We start from the raw sequence: 22,970 nt of genomic DNA on the forward strand, positions 1-22,970 counted from the left end.
GATACAATCTTGATGGTGTTCTTACATGTGATAGCTCATGGTTAACTTTGACCAAGTAGGCTGCTATCTCTTACCAAATAGCAGTACCATGTTTCATGAGCGAGGCTCCAAACAAGCTGATATTGTTGTTATGAACTAGGGTAGTTCTTAACAACAGACAACTCAATAAGAGTCAAGGACTTCTGTTGAGATTCTACACAAGACAATAAGTCAAGCATTTGGTGTAAGCTAAGTTAAAGGGAGTGCCTTTAACTTTAAGATATGATTCTGACGACAAGAGATTGGAGGTCTCAAGTGAAGGATATTCAGGGTAAAACCTAGTAAGATTAAAGTAAAGAACTAAAGCATACAGGAGACCTATTTATAGTAAACTACTGTGCTTTAGGGCAGGTGTGAGAACAGAAAGAGTCAGAGATAAGGGATGCATAAGCAATAGCAAGAATAGATCATCTAGCAATGGCAGCAGCAGTTGTGATGTAATACAAAGTATGAGTCAGAGATGAGTCTAGTGGCAGCAATATGTGGCTCATGACATAATACACAGTAGTAAAGGAGAAATGAATAGGGGCGTACATGGTTGTAATATTACCCCTTGTTTAGAGACAAAGTCACCAACTTTAGTTATCCTGATTAGCCCAGTAGATAGGGTCAGCGTCATAGTTAGAATCCAGCAGGTCGTTTTGCTCCTCTGTAATGGTATACAACTCACCAGCCATCTCGGCAGTGTGATAAATAGTGTCCTGCTTGATCTCCCAACAAGTGAGGGCTTCATAGAAACCAGCATCAGTCCAAACCAGTGGAATGACCACTTTGCCTTTTAAGTCTTTACAAAAGACCAATAGATGTCTGGGTGCATACTCTTTGCAAACCCAGCAATAATATGCTGGGCAGTTCTTATGACAATGCCCAGCAACACGACAGTTGCGATAAACTACGTTGTCGATGGTTGCTGTCTGTATGGTGGTGACAGTGGACAACTGCATGGGCAGAGATGGGGATCTAGATCATCGTTTACAGTTTCTGTGTGGGGAAGCTGACATGGTTCACTCGGTGATGTGGGCGGATCTATGCCTGATGGGGTACCAATGTGTAGTGGGTGCAATGGGGGTAGGAGATGGAGAAGCTGGTATGTCAAGTACAGCAATAGGAGGGATATTATCATCCAAATGCTCAGCAGTAGCTGTCAGAAGAACTGGCAATGGGATTGGAATGGCAATATGTGGGGATGGGGGTCGTGCGACTGGGTTTGTAGTGATCTGTTCAGTGATGATGTGGATAGCCTCTCTGATAGCTTCCTTAGTATCATCAGGCAACAGATGGATTGCAGTATTATGAATGTGTATATGAAGGTGGCAGAAGATGGTCTTGTGACAGTCATCATCAAGAAGATTGGTGGTATGTTTGATTAGGCTAGCATCTCTGATGATTCGGATAATAAGTCCGCTAGAGATTGCCCCTCTTTCTCCTAGGAGATGATCTATCTCAATAGTGTATTGTTGGGATGTGATGGCAGACTTGAACAAGGCACTAGTCTTGATCTGATCAATGATCATGAAATAATCAGTGAGGGTAGAGTCAGTGGTTAAGGTAGAGTCAGTCAACGATGGGGAAGCAATTGGGGAAGGTGTGTTTTCAATGGCAGCGAGGTTAGCAATGGTGGCAGTCTGGTAGTCAGTAAGAGATAATGGGTGAGTGACGTTTTTGGATACAATATTCATAGTAGTGGTGAGCTCTTCAATGCATTGTATGCAGAGGCATAGGTGTTCAAGAGACATTGTTCTAAGTCTTTAGTTGATGAGTCCTTTTATATGCCAAAAGGACATCAGCAGCATTGCTAAGGTTATCTTCTGGGATCCATTCATTACTGGCGGAGGAGTATCCTTTCCAGGACACTAGATAGTGTCTTCGTTTACCTGTGCCTTTGTGTGACAGGATCACATCAATTTCATATTCTTCTTCATTATCTATGATGCCTGGGGGAGGATTATGGAAATTCAGACCATGAATCTCTGTTTTGTGATAGGACGATAGTTTGGAAGCGTGGAACATGGGGTGAACTCTCCACTGAGGTGGTAGTTGGAGTGTGAATGTGATGGGTGATAGTACAGCAATGATAGGGAAGGGGCTGTATCGTTTTGGTGCAAGCTTTCGTGATGGTAATTGCATAATCAGGTTCTTTCCTGATAACCAAACCTTATCTCCTATTTTCCATGGTTGGTACTTCTGTCTGTGCATTCGTTCTGCCATTTGTTGCATGGCAAGGTTGTGACAAGAAAGCACTTCTTCTCTTGATTTCTGAAGTAGACACAATTGATCTTCTGCAGCAGGTACAGTGGAGTCAGGAAGAGTGTGTGGGAGAGCTCTGGGTTCATATCCCATCATAAGGAAGAATGGGGATGCATTTCATGAATCATGTTTTCAGTGGTTATGGACAAACTCAGCCATAGGGAGGTGCTCTACCCAATTTTCTGGGTGATTGCAGCAATAAATGCAGAGATAAGTCTCAAGTTCCTGGTTGAGATGTTCAGTCTGTCTGTCAGTCTGAGGATGGTAAGCAGTGGATGTGGCGATGTCATATTTTAAGAGTTTAGTGAGGGCTTTGGAGAACTTTGATACAAACTGCAGTCCTTGATTGGATATAACTTTCTCATGGAGACCGAAGCAGCAATAGACATATTTGAAAAACTTTGAGGCAACACCTTCAGAAGTGATGGTTTTCATACAAGGGATCAGAATTACCCCCTTCATAAGGCCATGGTTGACCACGACCATGACAGAGTCAAAACCCGCGCACACGGGGAGGTCGGTAATGAGATCAATGGAGACTTGGGCAAAGGGTGCAGAGGTGATGGAGGGGATAGGGATGAGTGGGGGAGTCACAGGGTGCGTGTTGGACTTCATTTGCTGGCAAAGAGTGCAACCATCAACATATTTCTGGATATAGGAGCCCATAGAAGGCCACCAAAAGTCACGCTTGACAAGCTCTTCTGTTTTAAAATGGCCAGGATGACCAGTGGAAGCATGGTCATGACAACATTCCAGAATTAAACATCTCTCAGCAGGGCAGACATACAGTGGCTCAAAAAACTGTCCACATGTTTTGACATTTTTCACTATCTATGATATTGTGTGAGAATGAACAAATGCCTCAAGGACATGGTTATACCACATTGTAGTATGGCTTCAGGGCTTTCATTTGAGCCCTACACCGTGGGAATCGGTGGGGGTATGGTGGAGACATAAGGCTTATAAAATGACGACTCATGTGGACAGTTTTTTGAGTGTATATTAAAACTATATAAATCATTATTTATGACACCACAAAAATCATGCCACTATTATATAAATTATGAAGTGGTGTCATTATGTTATTTTATGACTATATCTAACTATATAAACCAGAATATCTCATGTATCATAGTCATAATCATCATGAAAGCCATCTCCTCTGCTCAAAGAGATAATATCCTCTCTCTGTCTTATGCTGGCCTCTCTGCTCGCCAAATTTCCTCTAGAACTGGAGTATGCAAGTCCACTGTGGCCAAGTTTATCAAAGAAAGCCACCCAGACAAGGAAAACTCTCGTGGAGGATGTCCATCCAAGCTTACCTCTACTGACAAAAGGGCTATTATCCAACATATCACTACAGGAAAGGCTGATAATGCTGTCCAAGCCACCCATTATATCAATTCCACCATCACTACCCCTGTCTCTTCACAAACTCTGAGGAATGTTCTCAAGGCAGCTCATCTCAAGGCAGTAACAAAGAAGAAAAAGCCTCTTCTCTCCATCAAACATAGGCAGAGAAGACTAGCCTTTGCCTTAGCTCATCAACACTGGACTGTAGAGGACTGGAAGCATGTTATATGGTCAGATGAGACCAAAATCAATAGGATTGGGTCAGATGGGAAGGTATATGTATGGAAAAAGAAGGGAGATGGCCTAACAGACAGAGAGGTTAATGGGACTGTCAAGTTTGGAGGAGGTTCTTTAATGGTATGGGGCTGTATGGGATGGAATGGTGTGGGAATGCTTGCTGAGGTTGAGGGGAAGATGAATGCTGAGCAGCATGTGGACATTTTAAATGACCACTTGCTGCCTAGCTTGGCAGAATCAGGGATTGATGAAGAAGATATCATTTTCCAACAGGATAATGATCCCAAGCACACATCCAGAAGAGCTAAGGAATGGTTTGAAGAACATAACATCAATGTTCTTGACTGGCCAGCACAGTCTCCTGATGTCAATGTCATTGAACATCTCTGGGGAACACTCAAGAAAAAGCTTCAAGCCTATGAAAACCCCCCTAAAGGAGTATGGGAGCTTTGGGAGAGAGTAGCAGTGGAATGGGGGAAGATCACAGCTGAGGATTGCCAGAAATTAATTGAGAGTATGCCTAGAAGGATAGAGGCAGTAATTAAAGCCAAGGGAGGTCATACAAAATACTAGAATACCTGGTTATTATTGTAAAATACTTGAGTCAAAAAACTGTCTGCATGAGTCACCATTTTGTGAGCCTTGTATCTCCACCATATCTCCACCGATTTCCACGGTGTAGAGCTCAAATGAAAGCCCTGAAGCCATACTACAATGTGGTATAACCATGTCCTTGAGGCATTTGTTCGTTCTTACACAATATCATAGATAGTGAAAAATGTTAAAACATGCGGACAGTTTTTTGAGCCACTGTAGGCACGATCTTTGTAATACAAGATGTCTTCTTTAATTGACCAATCAGCAAGTGCAGATTTCATGGGGGGAAGTGATAAGCCATCAAGGGCATCTGCAGCAGCCTGGAAGATTGGGTCAGGATCAGTGGGGTCAGGGTTTGTGAGTGTGGTCATAAGTTCCATGTCAAGAAGTCATACAAACACAGAGTCTGGGAGGAGAGTGACATCATCATTGTCGCCTTGTCCAGTTTCATGGTCAGGACATCTGGAGAGTGCATCAGGGGTGGCGAGTTTAGTTCCAGCAATGTGATGGAGTTTTATGTCATAACAGGAGAGAATGAGTTGCCAATGTGCTTGGCAACAAGTCAATTTCTGTGCAGTACAGAAGTAGAGCAAATTCTTATGATCTGTAAAGACAAGAACTGGATGAGGGTTTCCTTCAAGATAATGATGCCATTCAGTGAGGGTGTGGATAACAGTGAGAAGTTCACAATCGAAGATCTGATAATTCCTTTCAGCTGGGTTCAAGGTTTGGGAAAGGTATCCACATGGATGGTAGATTCTGTTCTCATCAGTTTGTAGCAAAACTGCTCTGGTAGCAATGAGTGAGGCGTCGGTAGCAATGAGCGAGGTGTCGGTAGTGATGGCAAACTGCCTACTAGGATCAGGGTTCTGTAACACAGGCTGTTTCAGGAAGCATTCCTTAAGTGTGGTAAATGCGGAGGCACATGGGTCAGACCAATGGAATACTGTGTCTTTCTTGGTGAGGTTGATTAAGGGCCTCATGATGTCAGAGTAATGAGGAATGAAATTGCAATAGAAATTGCAGAACCCGAGAAATGACCAAACTTCCTTTACTGTGGTAGGAGTAGGCCAGTCATTAATACCATCGATTTTTGTTACATCCATTGCAACACATCTAGGACAGATGATCATACCTAGGTATTCTACTTCTTCGGCATCAAAGGTGCATTTTTCCAGTTTCAGGAATAGTCATTCAGCATGGATTCATTCTAAGACATGATGAGTTTGAGCATGGTGGGAAGGGAGGTCATTTGAAAAGATAAGAATGTCGTCCATGTAAATGACCAACCATCCTTCATTTATTTCTTGTTGGAAGGTCCAATTCATGTATGCCTAGAAGGTAGTGGGCGAGTTGCAGAGACTGAAAAACATGATGTTAGGTTCAAAGAGGCCATACTCAGTGGTAAACGCCGCTTTCCAATGATCATCGGGGTGAATTCAGATGTTATTATATCTGGAATGGACATCCATCTTTGTGAAATATTTAGTACTGTGTAATTGAGCGACCAGGGATAGTGGGAGCGGGAGAGGATAGGCATTCTTCACCATCCAATCATTGATATACCGATAGTCTTGACAAGGGCATAGATCACCACTTTTCTTTCCAACAAAGAAGAATCCACTAGCTTGTGGTGACTTTGACTCGGAGATGAACCCTTTCTGTAGGTTTTCATTGATGAATGCTTTGATGGCGGTTTGTTCTGCTTCTGACAATGGATAGACCTTGGACATTTTAGGGATGAAACCAGGTTTAGTATCAATGTGATGGTCAATTCTGGGATGTTCTGGAGGTAATTGATTTAGTCCATCTTTAGCAAAGATATCAGCGAAGTCGTGGAGGTAAGAAGGGACAAGTTCTTCAAATGATTTCTTCTTTTGTTCAAGCCCAGCTGCCAGAGCAAACTGCTGAGCTTTATTACTGGTTTTGACATATGCGGCGGGCTGTGACAGGGGTGTGACCATGGGTTTCTGTTCTGTGGCACTGGTACCATCTTTGGTTAATGGGGTATCCATGGAAATGTTGGTGATGACCCGGAGCTCAGTAGCATCAGCGGGGTATTCAACCAAAAATTCATCATTGTCAAGATGGTACATGGTGAGTTCGCATACAGGTGGTGCATAATCTGAAGTCCATACATCATCCTTGGTATCAAAAGAGTTGTTGTTGTTATCAGGGATGGGGTCAAAGTTGGGTAAAACCAGGGGTGCTTCTTCATCAGGGATTTCTTCAATTGTTGCTCGAGGGAGTGGTTTTAGCATGGGTTGTACAGGAGGTGCCTTCAGCAGCACTACAACTGGCATTTCTTCTTTCTTCAAATGGGAGTTCATCCATGTTTTATCAACCAGGATTTCGATGGTCTTCTGAAAGAGAGGGGGAAGATCATTCTTCTTTCATTCAGCATCAACGTCTTCCTCTATTAGATTACTCTTCTCAGTTCGAGAGAGTTCTAAAGTCTCGGCTTTCCATCAAATAATTGGATCCATGGCACACAGCCAAGGGATTCCTAGCAAAATTTGGTTGCGATGGCTAAGTTTTGTGATATTGAACTTTCCAAGCATGGATCATTCATCAATTTTTACGATGAGGACACAGTAGTGGGTGATTGCGCCTCCTTTCACATAACTTCCATCTGCTGTGGTTACTCAGAATGGTTTTGTGAGTTTATGTGTTCAAATTTTGTGAAGTTTAACAAAATCCTCAGAGATAAAAGTTCCGGCAGCTCCGGAATCAATGACAGTGGTTGTTTCAATGATTTTTAGGTGAGTTTTGGAGATAAGGGAAATGGGAATGCGAAGTTCCTTTCTGATTCCTACACCTCAAACAAGTCTAATGGGTACATTGGAAGATACTGACATCAATCCAGTCTTCCACATCAAAAATCCTCGTTGATACAATGGACTTCTTCTTCGTCTTCTTCAGTTGGCTCAGCATGGCACATGGGGGTTCTGCCATTCTTCTTCTTGGGGCAGTTATGGGAGACGTGGCCCTTCTGGTGACAGTTGAAACACTTGCCATTCTGGTAGTGTTCAGTCTTCTCTTCCTCAGTGAGGCAGTCGACCTCCATAGCATTGGGGTCATAGTGATCAATGGAAGGTCTGGGGACATAGTGTTGACCAGTAGGCTTTGTGGTCATGCAATTGTTGTTACAGAATATCACACCATGTTGCCAGTTACCATCAAGTCTGATTGCAGCTTGGACATATTTGTCAAAGTCCATAGGGATGGTTTCCATTTGATAAATGGCATTACTGATTCCCTTCTTGAGTCCATCATTGAAAAACGTAATAAGAATGGCATCTTGTTTTATGTTGGCTTGTGCAGCAAGGGTCCTGAAACCAGCAACATAGGAGGTGAGGTTGCCTGTCTGCTTCAGGGTTCGGAGTTTATTCATAGCAGTGCCAACAGCATCTGCTGGTGCAAACACTTCTTTGAACTTGGTTTTGAAGTTTGTGAAGGTTCCATAAGATTCCAAAGTGGAGTTGTCTATTTCAGTGTAAAATGTTAATGCCCATCCCATAGCACTATCTTTAGTCATGTATGCAAGTGTGGTAATGGCCTTCTTCTCATTGGTGTTGTAAACTGAAGAGTTAACGGCCAAATATGCTTTCACTGAAAACAACCATCTTAAAGCGTGGTCAGGGCTTCCATTGTAGTCTTTTGGTGTTCTGGCTTTAAGTTCAGATGAAGAGCTGGACATTCTGATACTGGGATGTGTGGAAAGATTTTGGGGTGGCTGTTCTTCTGGGAATTCATCTACTGATGTAGTTGAATGATGGTCAGGTTCTGTGGTTACAGGGGACAGAATTTGTCTCTCTCTGTTCTCTGTGATATCCGGACCTTCAGCCTCATGATATTCTTCTTCTGGTTCTGTGGGGGTATCATTTGGATCACTCTCCCACCAATACTTTCTAACCCAAGGGATCATCTTGCTTGGAGCTACTGGGGCCTCCCTGGATGGAGAGGTTTGATAGGGACTTTAATCTTTTGTTACAAACTAGGGTAGTTCTTAACAACAGACAACTCAATAAGAGTCAAGGACTTCTGTTGAGATTCTACACAAGACAATAAGTCAAGCATTTGGTGTAAGCTAAGTTAAAGGGAGTGCCTTTAACTTTAAGATATGATTCTGATGACAAGAGATTGGAGGTCTCAAGCAAAGGATATTCAGGGTAAAACCTAGTAAGATTAAAGTAAAGAACTAAAGTGTACAGGAGACCTATTTATAGTAAACTACTGTGCTTTAGGGCAGGCATGAGAACAGAAAGAGTCAGAGATAAGGAATGCGTAAGCAATAGCAAGAATAGATCATCTAGCAATGGTAGCGGCGGTTGTGATGTAATACAAAGTATGAGTCAGAGATGAGTCTAGTGGCAGCAATATGTGGCTCATGACATAATACACAGTAGTAAAGGAGAAATGAATAGGGGCATACATGGTTGTAACAATTGTAGCTAAGGACAAAAAATGTGCTTATTCACTACTTGTAGCCAGCACTGCAGATGGTGATTTCTTGCTGTTTCAACAAGTTTGGGCAGGTGCATCTGAGCATTCATTGCCATCACATAATGCTCACAGCATGAACAACACAATTGAGCATGGATTTCATTTTGCATTTGCAAAAAATGATAAGAAAATGAGCCACTACAGTACCTTGAAGACCATGTGAGAGGTGAATGCTGCTTCTTCGTTGATTTCAGCTCACTAATGACCTCACTACCAGTGGATCAAGAACATACTTGAGCCATGGAGAAAGGTGGTTATTGAGACAGATCCCAATCTTGATGATGACCAGCATACAATTGTCTACCTCAACTGCTACCCAGTGCACACCAGCCAGGATTTCCATACTTATGTTTGGGAGAAGTACCCATGTGTGTTTCTATGCTTCGTACCTGCAAGTTGTGAGTGATATTTGGTTCAGGATGCAGTGGTACTCATGTTGGCTTTCCAATAGGTACAGGAAAGTTCCAACAGAGACTGCCTAACAAGCAAGCAATCATGCACAGCTCTAAATACATATCTCTGTACTCACGACTCACTTCGCAATGAGATCGAGAACTGAATGGGTACAGCTCACAATGGCAGCGAGGAATCATTGGAACATGTTGGAGAGATGCAAGAAGATGACTCCGATGTTCCTTTGAGTGCTGTGATCAACGATACACTTGGGATATTGATCAATAAAGCTTACAACTTGAACCTGGGGTATGTGGTTTCAGAAGTCAAGCAAGCTGCAGATCAGACTCTGATGGCAGCTGGAGATGTGGAGGATGTCTGGGCTTGGAATAACAGGGAACCATGGGGTGAAAAACTTCCTACAGTATCAGCTGACAAGCCTTAGTAGTTATTTTTCATACCAGCATGACATATAAACTCATAGCAACTCAACATCCATGATGCATGACCCAGTTCAAATTAGCAATGCAACCAGCTCTGCGTGACACATGACAGTTGCTTCCATACAGTCAGCTACAGTATTCTGAATTTGTTCAATGACTGACCAATAAGAAAGCTCCATACCAAATATGTATAGGGTTCATATTTAAAACTTGCAATTAAAATTGATCAGCCACCATATCCATGCTTAAATTCTATATATGGCATGTATCTTAGAGTAAAACAGATTTTATTTCAAAGTTTGGATACAAGATGCCATCAGATTTAGGATATTGTTCCCCCAATTTGCCCAAATGTCATATCACAAACATATCTAAAATTTGATATCCAATACCCTTACAGTACAGATTCTATCACAGATGCAAAATATTTCTGTGGATATGATGCCAATCTGCCCTGCAGACAGATTCCGTCCTGCCTCAGGTGTGAGCATGTTCTGTACAGATACTCTCTCATCAAGGAATAAGGTTGTGCTGGGATTGAAAATTCTACATCACATGAGCACTACATAGAATTAAGGCGCGGTACCAAATACAGCAGGCGCAGGAAGTTGCCTTATGTTGTGGGTCATAAGATGTTGCATATCCCTTGTACCGGGTCATTTGCGCTGTTTGCGAACTCAATAATACGTTGAGATATCCGCGCCTTTCTGTATGCCACATATTTAATCACATGCGCTCCATATTTTTCTCACATTTAGGCTCCAATCACTAGACGTTGCCACAGTGAAAGCAGTCATTATAATTATCGCCATTATCACGGTCTTCATCGTGTGATTTGCGATGTATCGGAAGTCCCCGAGGCCGATGAATGTTGGCGCTTCACTTGGGTGAATGTTATAAGATGGAAGCGGCAGAGTGGGGCGGCCTGAAAGTAACCCTCCATATTAATGTCTCATCCAATTCCGTCAGAATTCGATATCGTTTTTGCTGGAGGTGAGCAAATAACATCTTGTAGTGGTTTGCCCTCTTCACACATCATTCTGTATAGGCGGTACTACAGCCTGTGTTGTTGCAGGTCGCTTAGCTGCATATGATCCCTCGTTGAGGATCTTGATTCTGGAAGCGGGTCAACACACCCTTAATAAACCTATTCATGTGCAACCCTCCCAATATCCCTTCAATCAACTACCTCCGAGCACCACGGTCACATTCAACATTGGAAATCCATCTCCTCGTCTCAACGGCCGTGTACCGATTGTTCCTTGCGGTCGCTGTGTCGGTGGAGGCTCATGTGTGAATTGTGCGTAGCATATTTGCAAGATGAAGAAAACTCTGATAATGAGACAGTTATGGTATACACTCGTCCACCTGCTTCGGACTATGATGATTGGGGAGTCAATGGTTGGGAATCCGAGAGTTTGATTCCCCTCATGAAGAAGGTCTCGAATACGTTTTCAGTATATCTGTTGCTTATACGTTCACCTTATAGCTGGAGACATATGAGGTGCAGCCCGATCTTCCAACCCATGGCTATAACGGACCTATCAAAGTGTCTTCCGGTGGGCATAAATTGGGTATTTCCGACGAGTTTATCCAGGTTGGTACGACCTATCACAAGAGGCAGTATGCCGATGACACCAATGATCTAGAAACATGCAATACATACGGTGTACGCTATGATCTTCCTTTCCTAACTGCGACCACTAACCAGAACTGTCTCAGCCATGGCGGAAGTGAGTTCCTGTACCCCTAAGCTGCTGGTATTGCCAATATTGACTCGTATATAAAAGATATATTGATGGGACAACCGGAAGGCGTTCGGACGCGGCTCACCACTATATCTACAACCAAGCCCACAACTCGAATTTACAAGTCTGGGACGGAAAGCGTGTAAAGCGTATCATTTTCGAGTAAGTTGCCACCTGGGATCGTAGCAAACTGTTGACGGCTTTTCCAAATGAAAGGGACAAGCGTGCTGTAGGTGTCGAGTTCACCAGCGACCCGGTGTCTTGCCCAGACGCGGATCGGCCGTCGAGTATTGTGAAAGCATCGAAACTCATTGTTGTCTCTGCTGGGGCGTTCGGCTCCCCGACCATTCTGGAGAGGTCTGGGATTGGTGGCGAGGCGATTCTCAAGCGGTGCGGTATCGAGCAACTAGTGAATTTACCTGGCGTCGGAGAAAATTATCAAGGTGCGCTTCAAATTTATTCTAAGAGCTTGGCTTAGGACGGTCAGATCACAATCTCGTTATTGTTCCATACTTGGCTGCCGACGATGCTGTTACCATGGACGCCCTCTGGCGTGGGGAGAGTATCCTAGAGGGTGAGCATGTTTTCTCGCCACGATTGCAGCACTTTGCAACTACCCAAATGTAGAAAGCCTTGCACAATGGAACAGCAGCGGCAAGTCATTGATTGCACAAAAGTTGGTACAAGTTATCACTGCCGGTGCCGTGCTGATTGGTATCTCAGTGGCCTCGATTCAAAAATCAAGTGGCGTCCTGATGACGAGGAATTAAAGGCCATGAATCCAGCTTTTCAACCACGCTGGAAGGAGTTCTTCCAGGACCGCCCAGATAAGGTTGTTGCAATATTCACTGCCTTTTCAGGGTGCGTGCATATTGCTTGGCTTTGATGAAATGGCAACGCTCATGACAGCCAGATATATTCCACCGCTCTCGAGGCCGCTCTCGAGTATCCTTCCTCCTCGCAACTACATGAGTGCCGGTTATTATACAGTACTGCTCTCCGTCTACCCCTTGTTTTTTATTGAATCTCTTCAATAGCTTTACCCTGTGTCTATTGGAAGCGTTCATGTCAAGGTGACGGAGGATGGCAAAGAAGGAATGGACTTTACTACAGGCTTCCTAGACGAGTGGGTGGACGCACATCATTTTAGGGCACTTGCGTGACCATGACACTCCGCACAGTCCATCCGATATTGTTCCTCTTGACTTCGGATACAAGAAGACGCGCGAAATTTTTCGACGCATGGCTTCCTATCGAGGTGAAGTCGCTGCTGGCCATCCTGATTTCCCAGAGGGAAGCGCTGCAGCCTGCAGAGAAGCTTCCGGGCCGGTGGACTTGAATGCGCCTGACATCGTCTACACTGCCGAAGATGACGAGGCGATCAGTCAGTTCCACCGCGACATCGGTAAGTCCTGATTTGCCATCTCCATTGTCACGGTAAAATACTGAATCGAACATCAGTGCAAACATCATGGCACTCGGTGTGTGCAACTGAACCTTTCATAATTTCACATCTGATCTTTGTTTTTGTAGCTTGGGACTTGTGCCATGAAATTGGAGGCAGATCAAGGAGTCGTCGACGCTCGGCTAAATGTGTACGGCTTATCGAACCTGAAGGTCGCAGATATGTCCATTGTGCCGTTGAACGTTGGCGCGGTGGGTGCTGAGCGGGAGATTATCGATGTGTGGTCTAACGATATAATGTACAGAACACGTATTCAACCGCACTTCTCATCGGAGAGCGGGCTGCAATGATCATTGCTGAAGACTTGGGTATCAATTGCATTTGATATGCATCGCCAGAGATGTATATAATTATGAGTACAACCTATTTAGCGGATGTTTTTGTGATGCAACGAGCGCCAGCTGCTGGGCCCTGGCAATATGTGCTAAGTTACTTGGAAGTTTTCCTCGAACAAAAAACAACTCTACTGGCTGATACCATACTTATCTACAACTTGAAAGCCAGCCCGGTATGCACTAAAGCTACCGCATAGTACGTGATATGTATTATAATGTATAGCCGCATCAATCGGCATCATTACCACAGCAGCGAGTCCGTTGGTCTACTACGTGTACACGAATGTTTTTGCGACCTTCAAAGCCAACTCTTTCTTCATGCCACATTGACCCTCGAGGTCCTTCTGTAGCTTATCCTGCAACTTCTTGTCCTCCGGATCAGGACGCCCGAACCGTCGCTTGAACGCGCTGACTATCCCCTCCTGCTTCCACCCCCCAGACACTGGCGTAGCGGCTGCATACTGGCGGATCAGCTCACGCACGGCTTCCTTCGATGCCTTGTACTTCACATCTTCATCCACCAGGGTTGTTACGCATGCGTGTCCCTCCACGATGATCTCGGATGCCTCTAACGATGCATGGTTCCGCGCCCACCATTCCTCCATGACTTCCTCGTCCTCGAGGCACGTCACTACCATGACTATGGGCACTCGCCGCTGATATAACACTTCGCGGAATAACTGGTAGTTGCTCCGCAACGCGCCACTGTCACGACCTTTTTGGATGCAATATACCAACAAACTGGTGCCACCGCATGCATCAAGCTCGCGGAGAAGTCGGCTGGCATTCTTGATGGATCTGTGGTACTCATATGGCTCGAGTTCTGGGTTCTCAATGCCCATTGTGTCGAAGATATTGCATTGCATCCCATTATTAAAGAGCTTGGGTAACACATATTTGGTCCATGTGAGGGTGCAGCGCTTGAGGTTGGAGCCAGTTTTGGCAATACTTTGGTCTGCAATGAGGTTTATGAGGGAACTCTTTCCGGCGCCCATTGCCCCGAATATAACAATGTTTTTGGCGTTAACGGCGTTTTTCTTCTTCCCCATCGCGATGTGTATAATGAGTAGCTGACGAGTCTGGGGATGTAATCGAGGTGAAGTGAATTCTTCCTTGGGACGGTTATAATTGACTGACTTTTCTAGCTAGAATCTGTCAGGGCTCACGCCTTGCACCCTTATATGATGCAGAAGCTTTCTGCCACGACTTTTCCGTGCCCTGATTTGATCTTTGGCACGCGACAGTCATGCTGCTACGGGCGGAGGCGTAGCTGGATACGTATTGGGTATATCCAGGGCATGCATTAAGCATGGTGATAACCAATCATTAATTAGCTTCTGTCCAGCTATTATAATGAGTAAACAAGGCGAAATTCGCGTCATCTATGAAGTTCCAGTTTTTGAATCACGCCTTTTGCTAGGCTATCCTCCATTCAGCAGCGCTTCGTGAGGACCTCAAGAAAGTCTGACTTGCTTTGGACGACGCCGACCACAACGCCCAATGCAGGCTCGAATCTCACAACAAACACGATGTGCGCAACACATATCCACGAGTGCAGAAATTACCGTGAACTAAATAAGCTCGCCGACGCAGTTTACTGCGCTTCCTCCATCGAGAAAACGGAGTAGCTCGCCAGTCTTGCGCCTCGTATGCCAGCTGGGAGACAGCAAGGATATGGTTGGATGAAAGCATCGATGTACTGCAATCGCTGTATTGCATGAGTGGGATCCAAAGTGCGTCGCGGATGGCCGCGAGACCGACCAAAGACGCGAGCAAGCGGGACTGGACGTAGGTGATTAGGTACGACCATAGGCTGGGATTGAATGCAAGGAATGTAGTTGTGGCTGGCATGTCGAAGGTAGTGATGAATACACCAAGTGTGTGAGGAAGCAACACGTTGACTATGTGTCCGAGAACAAGGACAATGAAACAGATTAACTGAGAAATGGTTAGTTGGAGTGATAAAATGCAAGGGAGGTAGGCACTACGATGAATTGCAGCTTTGGATAGTGGGAGGGCCAGAGACAGGGCGTGGGGCGACTTATGCTGGTGGGGGGTTCAAGAGATCGACAGTCCCTTGGCGCAGGATTGTCTGCGGAAGCGTGAAGCTAGATTAGCAGCCCTATATACTGACCTTTTTTGGTTCTCGCACACCTGGAATTGATTATTGGAGACACAACGGGTGGTATGACTGCTTCTGGAGATAGAAGTGTCGTATTTAGCGATACCACTGGGACCGTCAGCGTATGCCTCTTCTAGTTGCAATACCGTGAAACAAGCCATGAAGGTCATGCTGAGATACGAGAGGAGCGCTTAGCGGCCACATTAGCTTCCTCTAGATCTGTGTAACCACGGGATTACACAGAAAGGTAAATGGCAACGGGGAAAGAGCGCCACAAGGAAAGGAAGGAGTGCAAGTACGTCAGAGGCAGATCAACTTGAAGGAGTCGTCCGAGTCGACGCTCGGCTAAACGTATACGGCGTGTCAAACCTGGGGCCTGAAGGTCGCAGATACGTTCGTTGCGCCATTGAACGTTGGCACGGTGGGTACAAAACGTTGAACAGGGATTGTTGAAACGTTGATGTGTGGTCTAACGATATGCACAGAACACGTATTCAACAGCACTTCTCATCGGAGTGAGCGGGCTGCAAATCATTAAGATATGCATCGTCAGAGGCGTAGTATTTAATTAGCGGATATTTTTGTGATAGTGACAGTGGACAGTGTACTTACATAAGCGCTGCACAAACATAGGTTTTCCTCAAACGACAAACAACTCTACCAGCCCGATATCTATAGGCTACAACTTGAAAGCTAGCCTGGTACACATTAGAGCTACGTGATATACATGGCGGTCAATCGTTGCCACAGCAGCGAGTCCGTTGCTCTACTACGTGTACACGAATGCTTTTGCGACCTTCGAAGCCAACTCTTTCTGCATGCCACATTGACCCTCGAGGTCCTCCTGTAGTTTATCCTCTTTGTCCTTGTCCTCCGGATCAGGTTTCTTGAACGGTCGCATGAACGCGCTGAACATCCCCTCCTGCTTCCATTCCCCAGACACTGGCGTAATGGCTGCATGCTGCCGGATCAGTCCATGCATGGCTTCTCTCGATGTCTTGTACTTCATCATCACATCTCTATCCTTCAGGGTCGTTACGCATGCATGCCCCTTCACGGCGATCCGGAACTCTTCTAGCGATGCACGGTTCCGCGTCCACCATTCCTCCATGACTTTCTCGTCCTCGAGGCACGTCACTACCATGACTATGGGGACTCGCCGCTGATATAGTACTTCATGGAACAACTGGTAGTTGTTCCGCAATGCGCTATTGACACGCTGTTTTTTAACGCAATACACCAACAAACTGGTGCCGCCGCATTCATCAAGCTTGCGGAGAAGGCGACTGGCATTCTTGATGGATCGGTGGTATTCATCCGACTCGAGCTCTGGGTTCTCGATACCCATCGTGTCGAAGATATTGCATTGCATCCCATCATCAAAGAACTGGGGTAACACATATTTGGTCCATGTGAGGGTGCAGCGCTTGAGGTCGGAGCCGGTTTTAGCGATCTTTTTATCTGCAATGAGGTTTATGAGGGAACTCTTTCCGGCGCCCATTGCGCCGAATATAACGACATTTTTAGCGTTAACGGTGTTTTTCTTCTTCGCCATCGCGATGTGTATAATGAGTAGCTGACGAGTCTGGGGATGTAGTCGAGGTGAAGTGAATTATTCCTTTGGGCGGTCAGAATTGACGCGACTTTTCCTAGCTGGGATCTGTCAGTGCTGATGCCTTGCGCCCTTATATGATACAGAAGCTTTCTGCCACGACTTTTCCGTGCCCTGGCTTGGTCTTTGGCACGCGATAGTCGTGCTGCTACGGGCGGCGACGTGACATAGATACGTATTGGGTATATCCAGAGTATGCAGCATGCCGCCTTGAAGACCCTCATGCAGAGCCGCAAGCATGAGGTAGTCAGTACGGGAGTTTTGAGTTGCAGCTGGGCAACACGCACAAGAACTGTTGTAGGTGAGTGTGCTCTACGTTGAATCTCCAAGTATCTCACATCGTAAAAAGAATAGCAGATCTGAACATTCTAGTCCTGCCTACAGTCGTATTACATGGTGATAACCAATCGTAATGAAACAGCCTCTATATCCAACTATCGTAACGAGTAAACTCGCGTCATTTATGAAGTTTGTGGATCACATCTTTTGCTAGGCTATCCTCCATCCCGCAGCGCTTCGTGAGGACTCCAAGAACGTCTGACTTGCTTGGACGTCCCGTTAAGAGGTCCTTCAACTTTCCAATAAACCGGCCAAGCCACCCATCTCCTCCATTCCAGTCCACTACCGTATCCTTATTCCGTGTGATCAAGTCACTCACTTCCTTTTTGGATGCGTCATACTTCTTCTTGTATTTTGGATCCAGGTTGGCCGCTGCAGTGATACAAGCATGATCAACACACTTGACCGCATGACGGTCGAACGATCCCTTGTTTCGCGTGTACCAATCATCCATGGGGTCCTCCCTCTCCAGGTGGGTAACGATGAGCGCAACTGGTATCTTCTCCTCGAAGAAAAATTCATAGAATAGCCTGTAGTTGGTGACGAACGTCGGTGGTATCCTGCCTGCCTTGATGCAGTACAGCAGCAAATGGACTCCACCGTTAACCCTCAGCTCCTTCATCAACTTGTCAGCGTTGATGACAGCGTCGAGAAATCCGCTAGGATCCATGCGGTTGCCGTCGACCCCGGCAGTATCATAGATGCGATACGGCGCGCCCTTGATGGTGACATCATACGCTTCATAGCGCAATGTACAATGTTTGGTGTCCGGAGAGGTCCTAGCAACATGGTGCCCTGCGAGAAGGTTGATGATGGAGCTTTTCCCGACGCCACTTTCTCCAAAAATGACAATGTTTTTGGCAGACATTGGCAATGGACCTAGCACGGTGCTTCTTCAGTACTGGGTTTCTAGCAAAAAAGGGGGCACAACGATGAACTCACGATTATAGCAAAGTTGTTTCTCCTGGCTGGGTGGACGATCTTCGATGAGAGTGACAATTCAACGGTTTCTGATACTTATGCCACTGCAGGCAGGACACGGTGCACAACGAAGATTGTGACCTGCAAAGCTAACATGAGGCTGGGTATCGACTACCCTTTTTCGTTGACACTAGAACCAAACTTTGGCAGTTGCAACGTGCAAGCAACGTTGTGCAGCGCTGGCTGTCAAACGGAATCGATCTTGTTTCATCTTCCCAAAACTGGCAGGTCAGAATTCGAAATCGTGCACCCTCGAATTGATGATCCGTAGTTGGCCGGGATATGTCGACCCCTACTCCTCGAGAGTCATATGCCCCGCACCACTATACATGTAACACGCCAAGATCGTGCTGCTTGTTGTCAGTAGGTAGACCGTAACAGCGATTTTGACGTCGTCAAGACTCAGACAGCTGTCAAGTTTTCGATAGATCATTAATTTAAACAGCACGCGCCAACCTTGCGTCCTCCTCCTGCTTCGGAAGTTATCTAGAAGGCTGGCCGAATTGTCGATCTGGCAGCACTCAAATGCATTCCTTCATGCCAATCATATTCATAGGTGACTTGTATTGACGTTGGCGAGCAGTAAGATAGTATTCAATCTGAGCTCGGCTTTTGCAGTCGTACGTAGATAAGTCTCAAACACGCACCACTTTAAAGTCTGATACAGTGATGCCTCGAGGTCCAGATAAGATAAATTGCGCAAAGCCGCCACCCACAGGATGATACAAGACTATACACGCAAAGATTGAGTGAAGAGAGGGACATCGGATGGTGCAGGCAAGGACTGGTTCAGAGTGCCTCTTAGAAAGTTATAAACCCATAAAGCAGATCAGTGTGCACACGACCCCACATACGAGTGTGCAAGTATTGCATAGCGTGTTGCGGGATTCATTCAATTTCATTGTGAAAGAAAACGTCATGACTCGAGTTCATTGAATGTTGACAAGTACTGGCGAGAGACATGATGAGTTAAAGGTCCGCTAGTCCCGGGACAATCGGACCTGCAGGCTTGCACCGTGGCTGGACTCGGCTGAGGTGCGTCAAATATATATGGTCTCTTTTCATTTTCAACCCACAGCGCCGCAATACTATAGCTGCGGTCGAATCATTCACCCTAGATGTTCGACCTCGAGTGCTTATCTTCTTGCGTCCACCTGACAAACTATAAGTCTGTAAGTGCAACCTGTAGTCGAGTCCCTTGATCACATTGGGGTATTCGATACATTGCAAGTCATCGGTATTATTGATATATTTCTCGGGAAATGTCGCCAGGTAGCAACTCGTTCGAAATTGCCCGTACTGCTAGATCAAGGGTCTTCGACTAGTACTTAAGAAGGAAGCGAATGCAAGGCTAGCGCGTGCCGTCAGGGAGTTATCGAGATTTGACAGCATTCAAGATGACAACATTACTATATTGTGGCTGCGCCTACCTGCTAACAGCGAGCAGTACGAGCGCTGGGAGCGTTGGCAGGGTTTGCAGTGGTGCAGGGAATATCACTCTCAGGGAGTCATAACTGCAGTGGACCACTGGCGGACACCAACCAGGCATGTCAAGATAATCGATTATAATTCATACTTCACGACTGCAGCACAACGTTTCTCACATGCCGCACCTGCGAAAAAGGGAAACTGGAAATGTCCAGCCTCGCGATTGGTTTGCAGGTCGTAACCTTCATTGCATCACTGTTTTGTGTCTGCAAGTGGCGTACTCAGTATCAGAAGTCATTAATTCCTCGCTTTCGTCCAAGATCATCCACTCAGCCAAAAACAATAACCTGTTGTAACCGTGAGCTCACCGTTGTTTCATTGCCAGCTAAAACCTAGTACTGAGGAACTACCATACTAGGTCTATTGTCGATGGATACCAAAAACATCGTCCTTTTTGGGGAGCGTGGCGTAGGGAAAAGCTCTATCATCAACCTCCTTGCAGGGCGCCGGGTCGCTAAGATCTCCTCAGACACCGATGTTTGTACGTTGCATTACGAAGCGTATGATGTTACCATCGAGAACGTACCGTATCGCATCTATGACACTGCTGCGGCCGACAACGACCGTGTGGACCCTATCGAATTTCTCAACGCCATCACCAATGCTGGCGAGCTGATGAAGGAGCTGAGAAAGAAAGGAGGAGTCGCTCTGCTCCTGTACTGCATCAAGGCGGGCAGGACGCCAACAATGTTTGCCACCAACTACAGACTATTCTATGAATTTCTCTTCGAGAAGAAGATTCCAGTCGCAGTCGTCGTTACTAACCTGGAGAGAGAGGATTGCATGGATGATTGGTACGCGCGGAACAAGGAGTGGTTCGAGCGTCATGCGGTCAAGTGTATTGGTCATGCTTGTGTCACTGCGGCAGACGATCTGGACCCAACATACAGGAAAAAGTACGACATGTCCAGAACAGAAGTGGGCCGCTTAATCAGACGCCATGCACATGGGGTGGAGAACGGCGGGGATGCGTGGCTTGCGAGGTTCACTGGAGGGTTGAAAGACCTCTTGACCGGACGTCCATACAAGTCAGACGCGCTCGGGGTCCTTACGAAGCGCTGCGGGATGGAGGAGAGCCTAGCAAAAGATGTGATTCGAATTCTTGCTCCTGAAAGGTATTTAGTTTCCATATAGGCCGTTTGTACTGTATGTTTCTAATCTTGTACACCACACAGTACTACCCAGACAATCCGTCCTGGGGCGGCTGAAGGGTGCGTAGTCGTCAGGTGCCGTTCGCGCCGTATTTTTCTAACCTGAGACACTACTTAGCACTACCAAGACCATCCGTCCTAAAACGGCTGAAAGGTGCGTGGTCTTCAGGTGCCGTATTTTTCTAGTCTGAGACGCTACATAGCACTATCCAGACCATCCCTTCTGCAATGGCTGCAAGGTACGTAGTCTTTAGATGCTCTTGCCATAATTGTTCAAATATTGATAAGTAGAACCGAGCGTAACACGATTCCTAGTATGTCTGGGTCGCAGCTGCAACTGGTTAAGGATCATAACCTTCCTAAAAGGCGTGTAGTCTCTAGATGCTCTGTATTTCCATAATATTAACAAACAAGAACAGGCACAAAACTATCGTACTATTTGGGGAGGCGGGAGCAGGCAAAAGCTCACTCATCAACCTCATGGCGGGAGAGGAACTAGCGCCAACATCTCCTGACATGCAACGCTGCACAATGCAATGGAAAGAGTACACCATCAATTTCGGCGGAGACTCATACCAGGTTTTCGATACCGTTGGGCTCGAAGAACCACAGCTGGGAATGAAAGAGTACCTCGAGTCTGTCAAGAACACCTATCGACTCATTAAGGAATTGGACAGACGAGGCGGCATTGATCTACTTATATTCTGCATTCGCCCCGGAAACATCATCACTACGATTCAGAGAAACTACCGACTATTTCATGAATTCCTTTGCGAGAAGAAGGCTCCCGTTGCTCTTGCGATTGCGGGCCTCGAAAGGGAGCGGAGGATGGAGGACTGGTGGGAGAGAAACAAAAGGACCTTCGACAAATATCAGATCCAGGTCGCTGGTCATGCGTGCATCACTACCACAAACAGATTGGGCAGCGGATACAGAGACCTTTATGAAGAATCACGCATCACGATCCGCAAGCTTGCTACAAAGTGTACTGCTGACGAGCAGAAGCAAACACGGATGGGAGAGGACAACTTGTTCGTGTCGTTGATGCGTAGGCCGAAGGAGCTACTTGCAGGCAATTCGCATATGAAAGCGAAGGATCTTGTCCCTCTTCTCATGGAGCGTTGCAGTATGTCTGAGGATGTTGCAGTACAGTTGGCTAATATGATCAAGCAAGACGAATAAATTTGTACTTAATCACTTTAACCCCTTTCCATGCCTTTGCTCACTCCGTTGCAACTGTAGACTTGGTCCTTATCAATGATACGATACAATCCATGACATGCCCGTTGTACTACATAGTTCGGATATTATTACATCACATTCGTCTTCAGTTTCCCTTCGTTTCATGTGCTAGGATTCCGTCTGCAGGTTATATAAATTACAACCACACACATAGCAAATACAAAGTAGATAAACACACGCCCAAAATTGAACAGGCCAAGATCCACGGAACTATGTTTCGCTGCCAAAGCGGACATCTGACCGAACAATCTCAATACAGCATCGCAACGCGTGTATATATCGAGAAAAAAAATCCAAGTCGCATGTCGTTAAAAAATGCATGTCAATGATCAGAGAGTGATGATGATGTGTCGTAGCAGGGCAATGGATGCTACCGCTGGGAATGCTTGGAGTACGTTACCTGAGGTGGGGAATGCTACGGGTACGTGTCCTTTGGCTTGTAGAGGTGGAGGAGGTGGAGGATGATGAGTTTGCGCATGCTGCTTTCGTTGACGAGGGCTACGTATCCTCTGCAGGAAGCTTAGAAGAGATGTTGTGCAACGCGGATTTTTTGTTATCGTAAGGGGTAGTTCGGATGGATTGGGAGGAAAGGGTGCGCACCGAATTCAACTTTGTCGTTTGAGATCACTATGTCTTTTGCATCAGCGGAATCAACCGATTTGGTTGGTTCAG

At 45.8% G+C, this 22,970-nt stretch overlaps 6 protein-coding genes across 6 annotated transcripts; 3 read left to right on the plus strand and 3 right to left on the minus strand.

Annotated features, from left to right (window-relative positions):
* Nucleotides 1-8,786: 8,786 nt before the first annotated feature.
* BJ212DRAFT_1518931 (uncharacterized protein) lies at nt 8,787-9,382 on the plus strand. The gene is made up of 2 exons (XM_041341692.1): nt 8,787-9,145; nt 9,197-9,382. Exon 1 carries the CDS (start codon nt 8,909-8,911, stop codon nt 9,140-9,142), a length of 234 nt encoding a protein of 77 aa, XP_041190609.1. The 5' UTR covers nt 8,787-8,908; the 3' UTR covers nt 9,143-9,145; nt 9,197-9,382.
* Nucleotides 9,383-10,762: 1,380 nt separating this feature from the next.
* Nucleotides 10,763-13,596, plus strand: BJ212DRAFT_1518941 (GMC oxidoreductase-domain-containing protein; the record flags this gene model as incomplete). Its single annotated transcript, XM_041341693.1, has 16 exons — nt 10,763-10,808; nt 10,864-11,115; nt 11,163-11,254; nt 11,305-11,484; nt 11,527-11,552; nt 11,606-11,725; nt 11,780-12,006; nt 12,051-12,125; nt 12,191-12,239; nt 12,287-12,424; nt 12,498-12,552; nt 12,601-12,689; nt 12,745-12,968; nt 13,025-13,044; nt 13,097-13,219; nt 13,273-13,596. The coding sequence occupies 16 exons, from the start codon at nt 10,763-10,765 to the stop codon at nt 13,351-13,353; spliced, it is 1,797 nt and encodes a 598-aa protein (XP_041190610.1). The 3' UTR covers nt 13,354-13,596.
* Nucleotides 13,469-14,685, minus strand: BJ212DRAFT_451557 (uncharacterized protein). Its single transcript, XM_041343230.1, has one exon. It carries the CDS (start codon nt 14,410-14,412, stop codon nt 13,633-13,635), a length of 780 nt encoding a protein of 259 aa, XP_041190611.1. The 5' UTR covers nt 14,413-14,685; the 3' UTR covers nt 13,469-13,632.
* A 1,424-nt stretch (nt 14,686-16,109) lies between these two features.
* On the minus strand, nt 16,110-17,392 carry BJ212DRAFT_1369862 (uncharacterized protein). The gene has a single exon (XM_041336237.1). The coding sequence runs from the start codon at nt 17,038-17,040 to the stop codon at nt 16,255-16,257; it is 786 nt and encodes a 261-aa protein (XP_041190612.1). The 5' UTR covers nt 17,041-17,392; the 3' UTR covers nt 16,110-16,254.
* Nucleotides 17,393-17,532: 140 nt separating this feature from the next.
* Nucleotides 17,533-18,709, minus strand: BJ212DRAFT_451689 (P-loop containing nucleoside triphosphate hydrolase protein). The gene is made up of 2 exons (XM_041343231.1): nt 18,379-18,709; nt 17,533-18,315 (listed from the first exon to the last, which is right to left on the minus strand). Exon 2 carries the CDS (start codon nt 18,302-18,304, stop codon nt 17,555-17,557), a length of 750 nt encoding a protein of 249 aa, XP_041190613.1. The 5' UTR covers nt 18,305-18,315; nt 18,379-18,709; the 3' UTR covers nt 17,533-17,554.
* Nucleotides 18,710-20,274: 1,565 nt separating this feature from the next.
* Nucleotides 20,275-22,238, plus strand: BJ212DRAFT_1483109 (uncharacterized protein; the record flags this gene model as incomplete). The annotated part of the gene is made up of 5 exons (XM_041340559.1): nt 20,275-21,020; nt 21,081-21,116; nt 21,175-21,210; nt 21,260-21,295; nt 21,476-22,238. 5 exons carry the CDS (start codon nt 20,275-20,277, stop codon nt 22,236-22,238), a joined length of 1,617 nt encoding a protein of 538 aa, XP_041190614.1.
* Between the last annotated feature and the right edge of the window lie 732 nt (nt 22,239-22,970).

The sequence above is a fragment of the Suillus subaureus genome (assembly GCF_016647635.1).
Source record: "Suillus subaureus strain MN1 chromosome Unknown BJ212scaffold_26, whole genome shotgun sequence".
Taxonomy (NCBI): Eukaryota; Fungi; Basidiomycota; class Agaricomycetes; order Boletales; family Suillaceae; genus Suillus; species Suillus subaureus.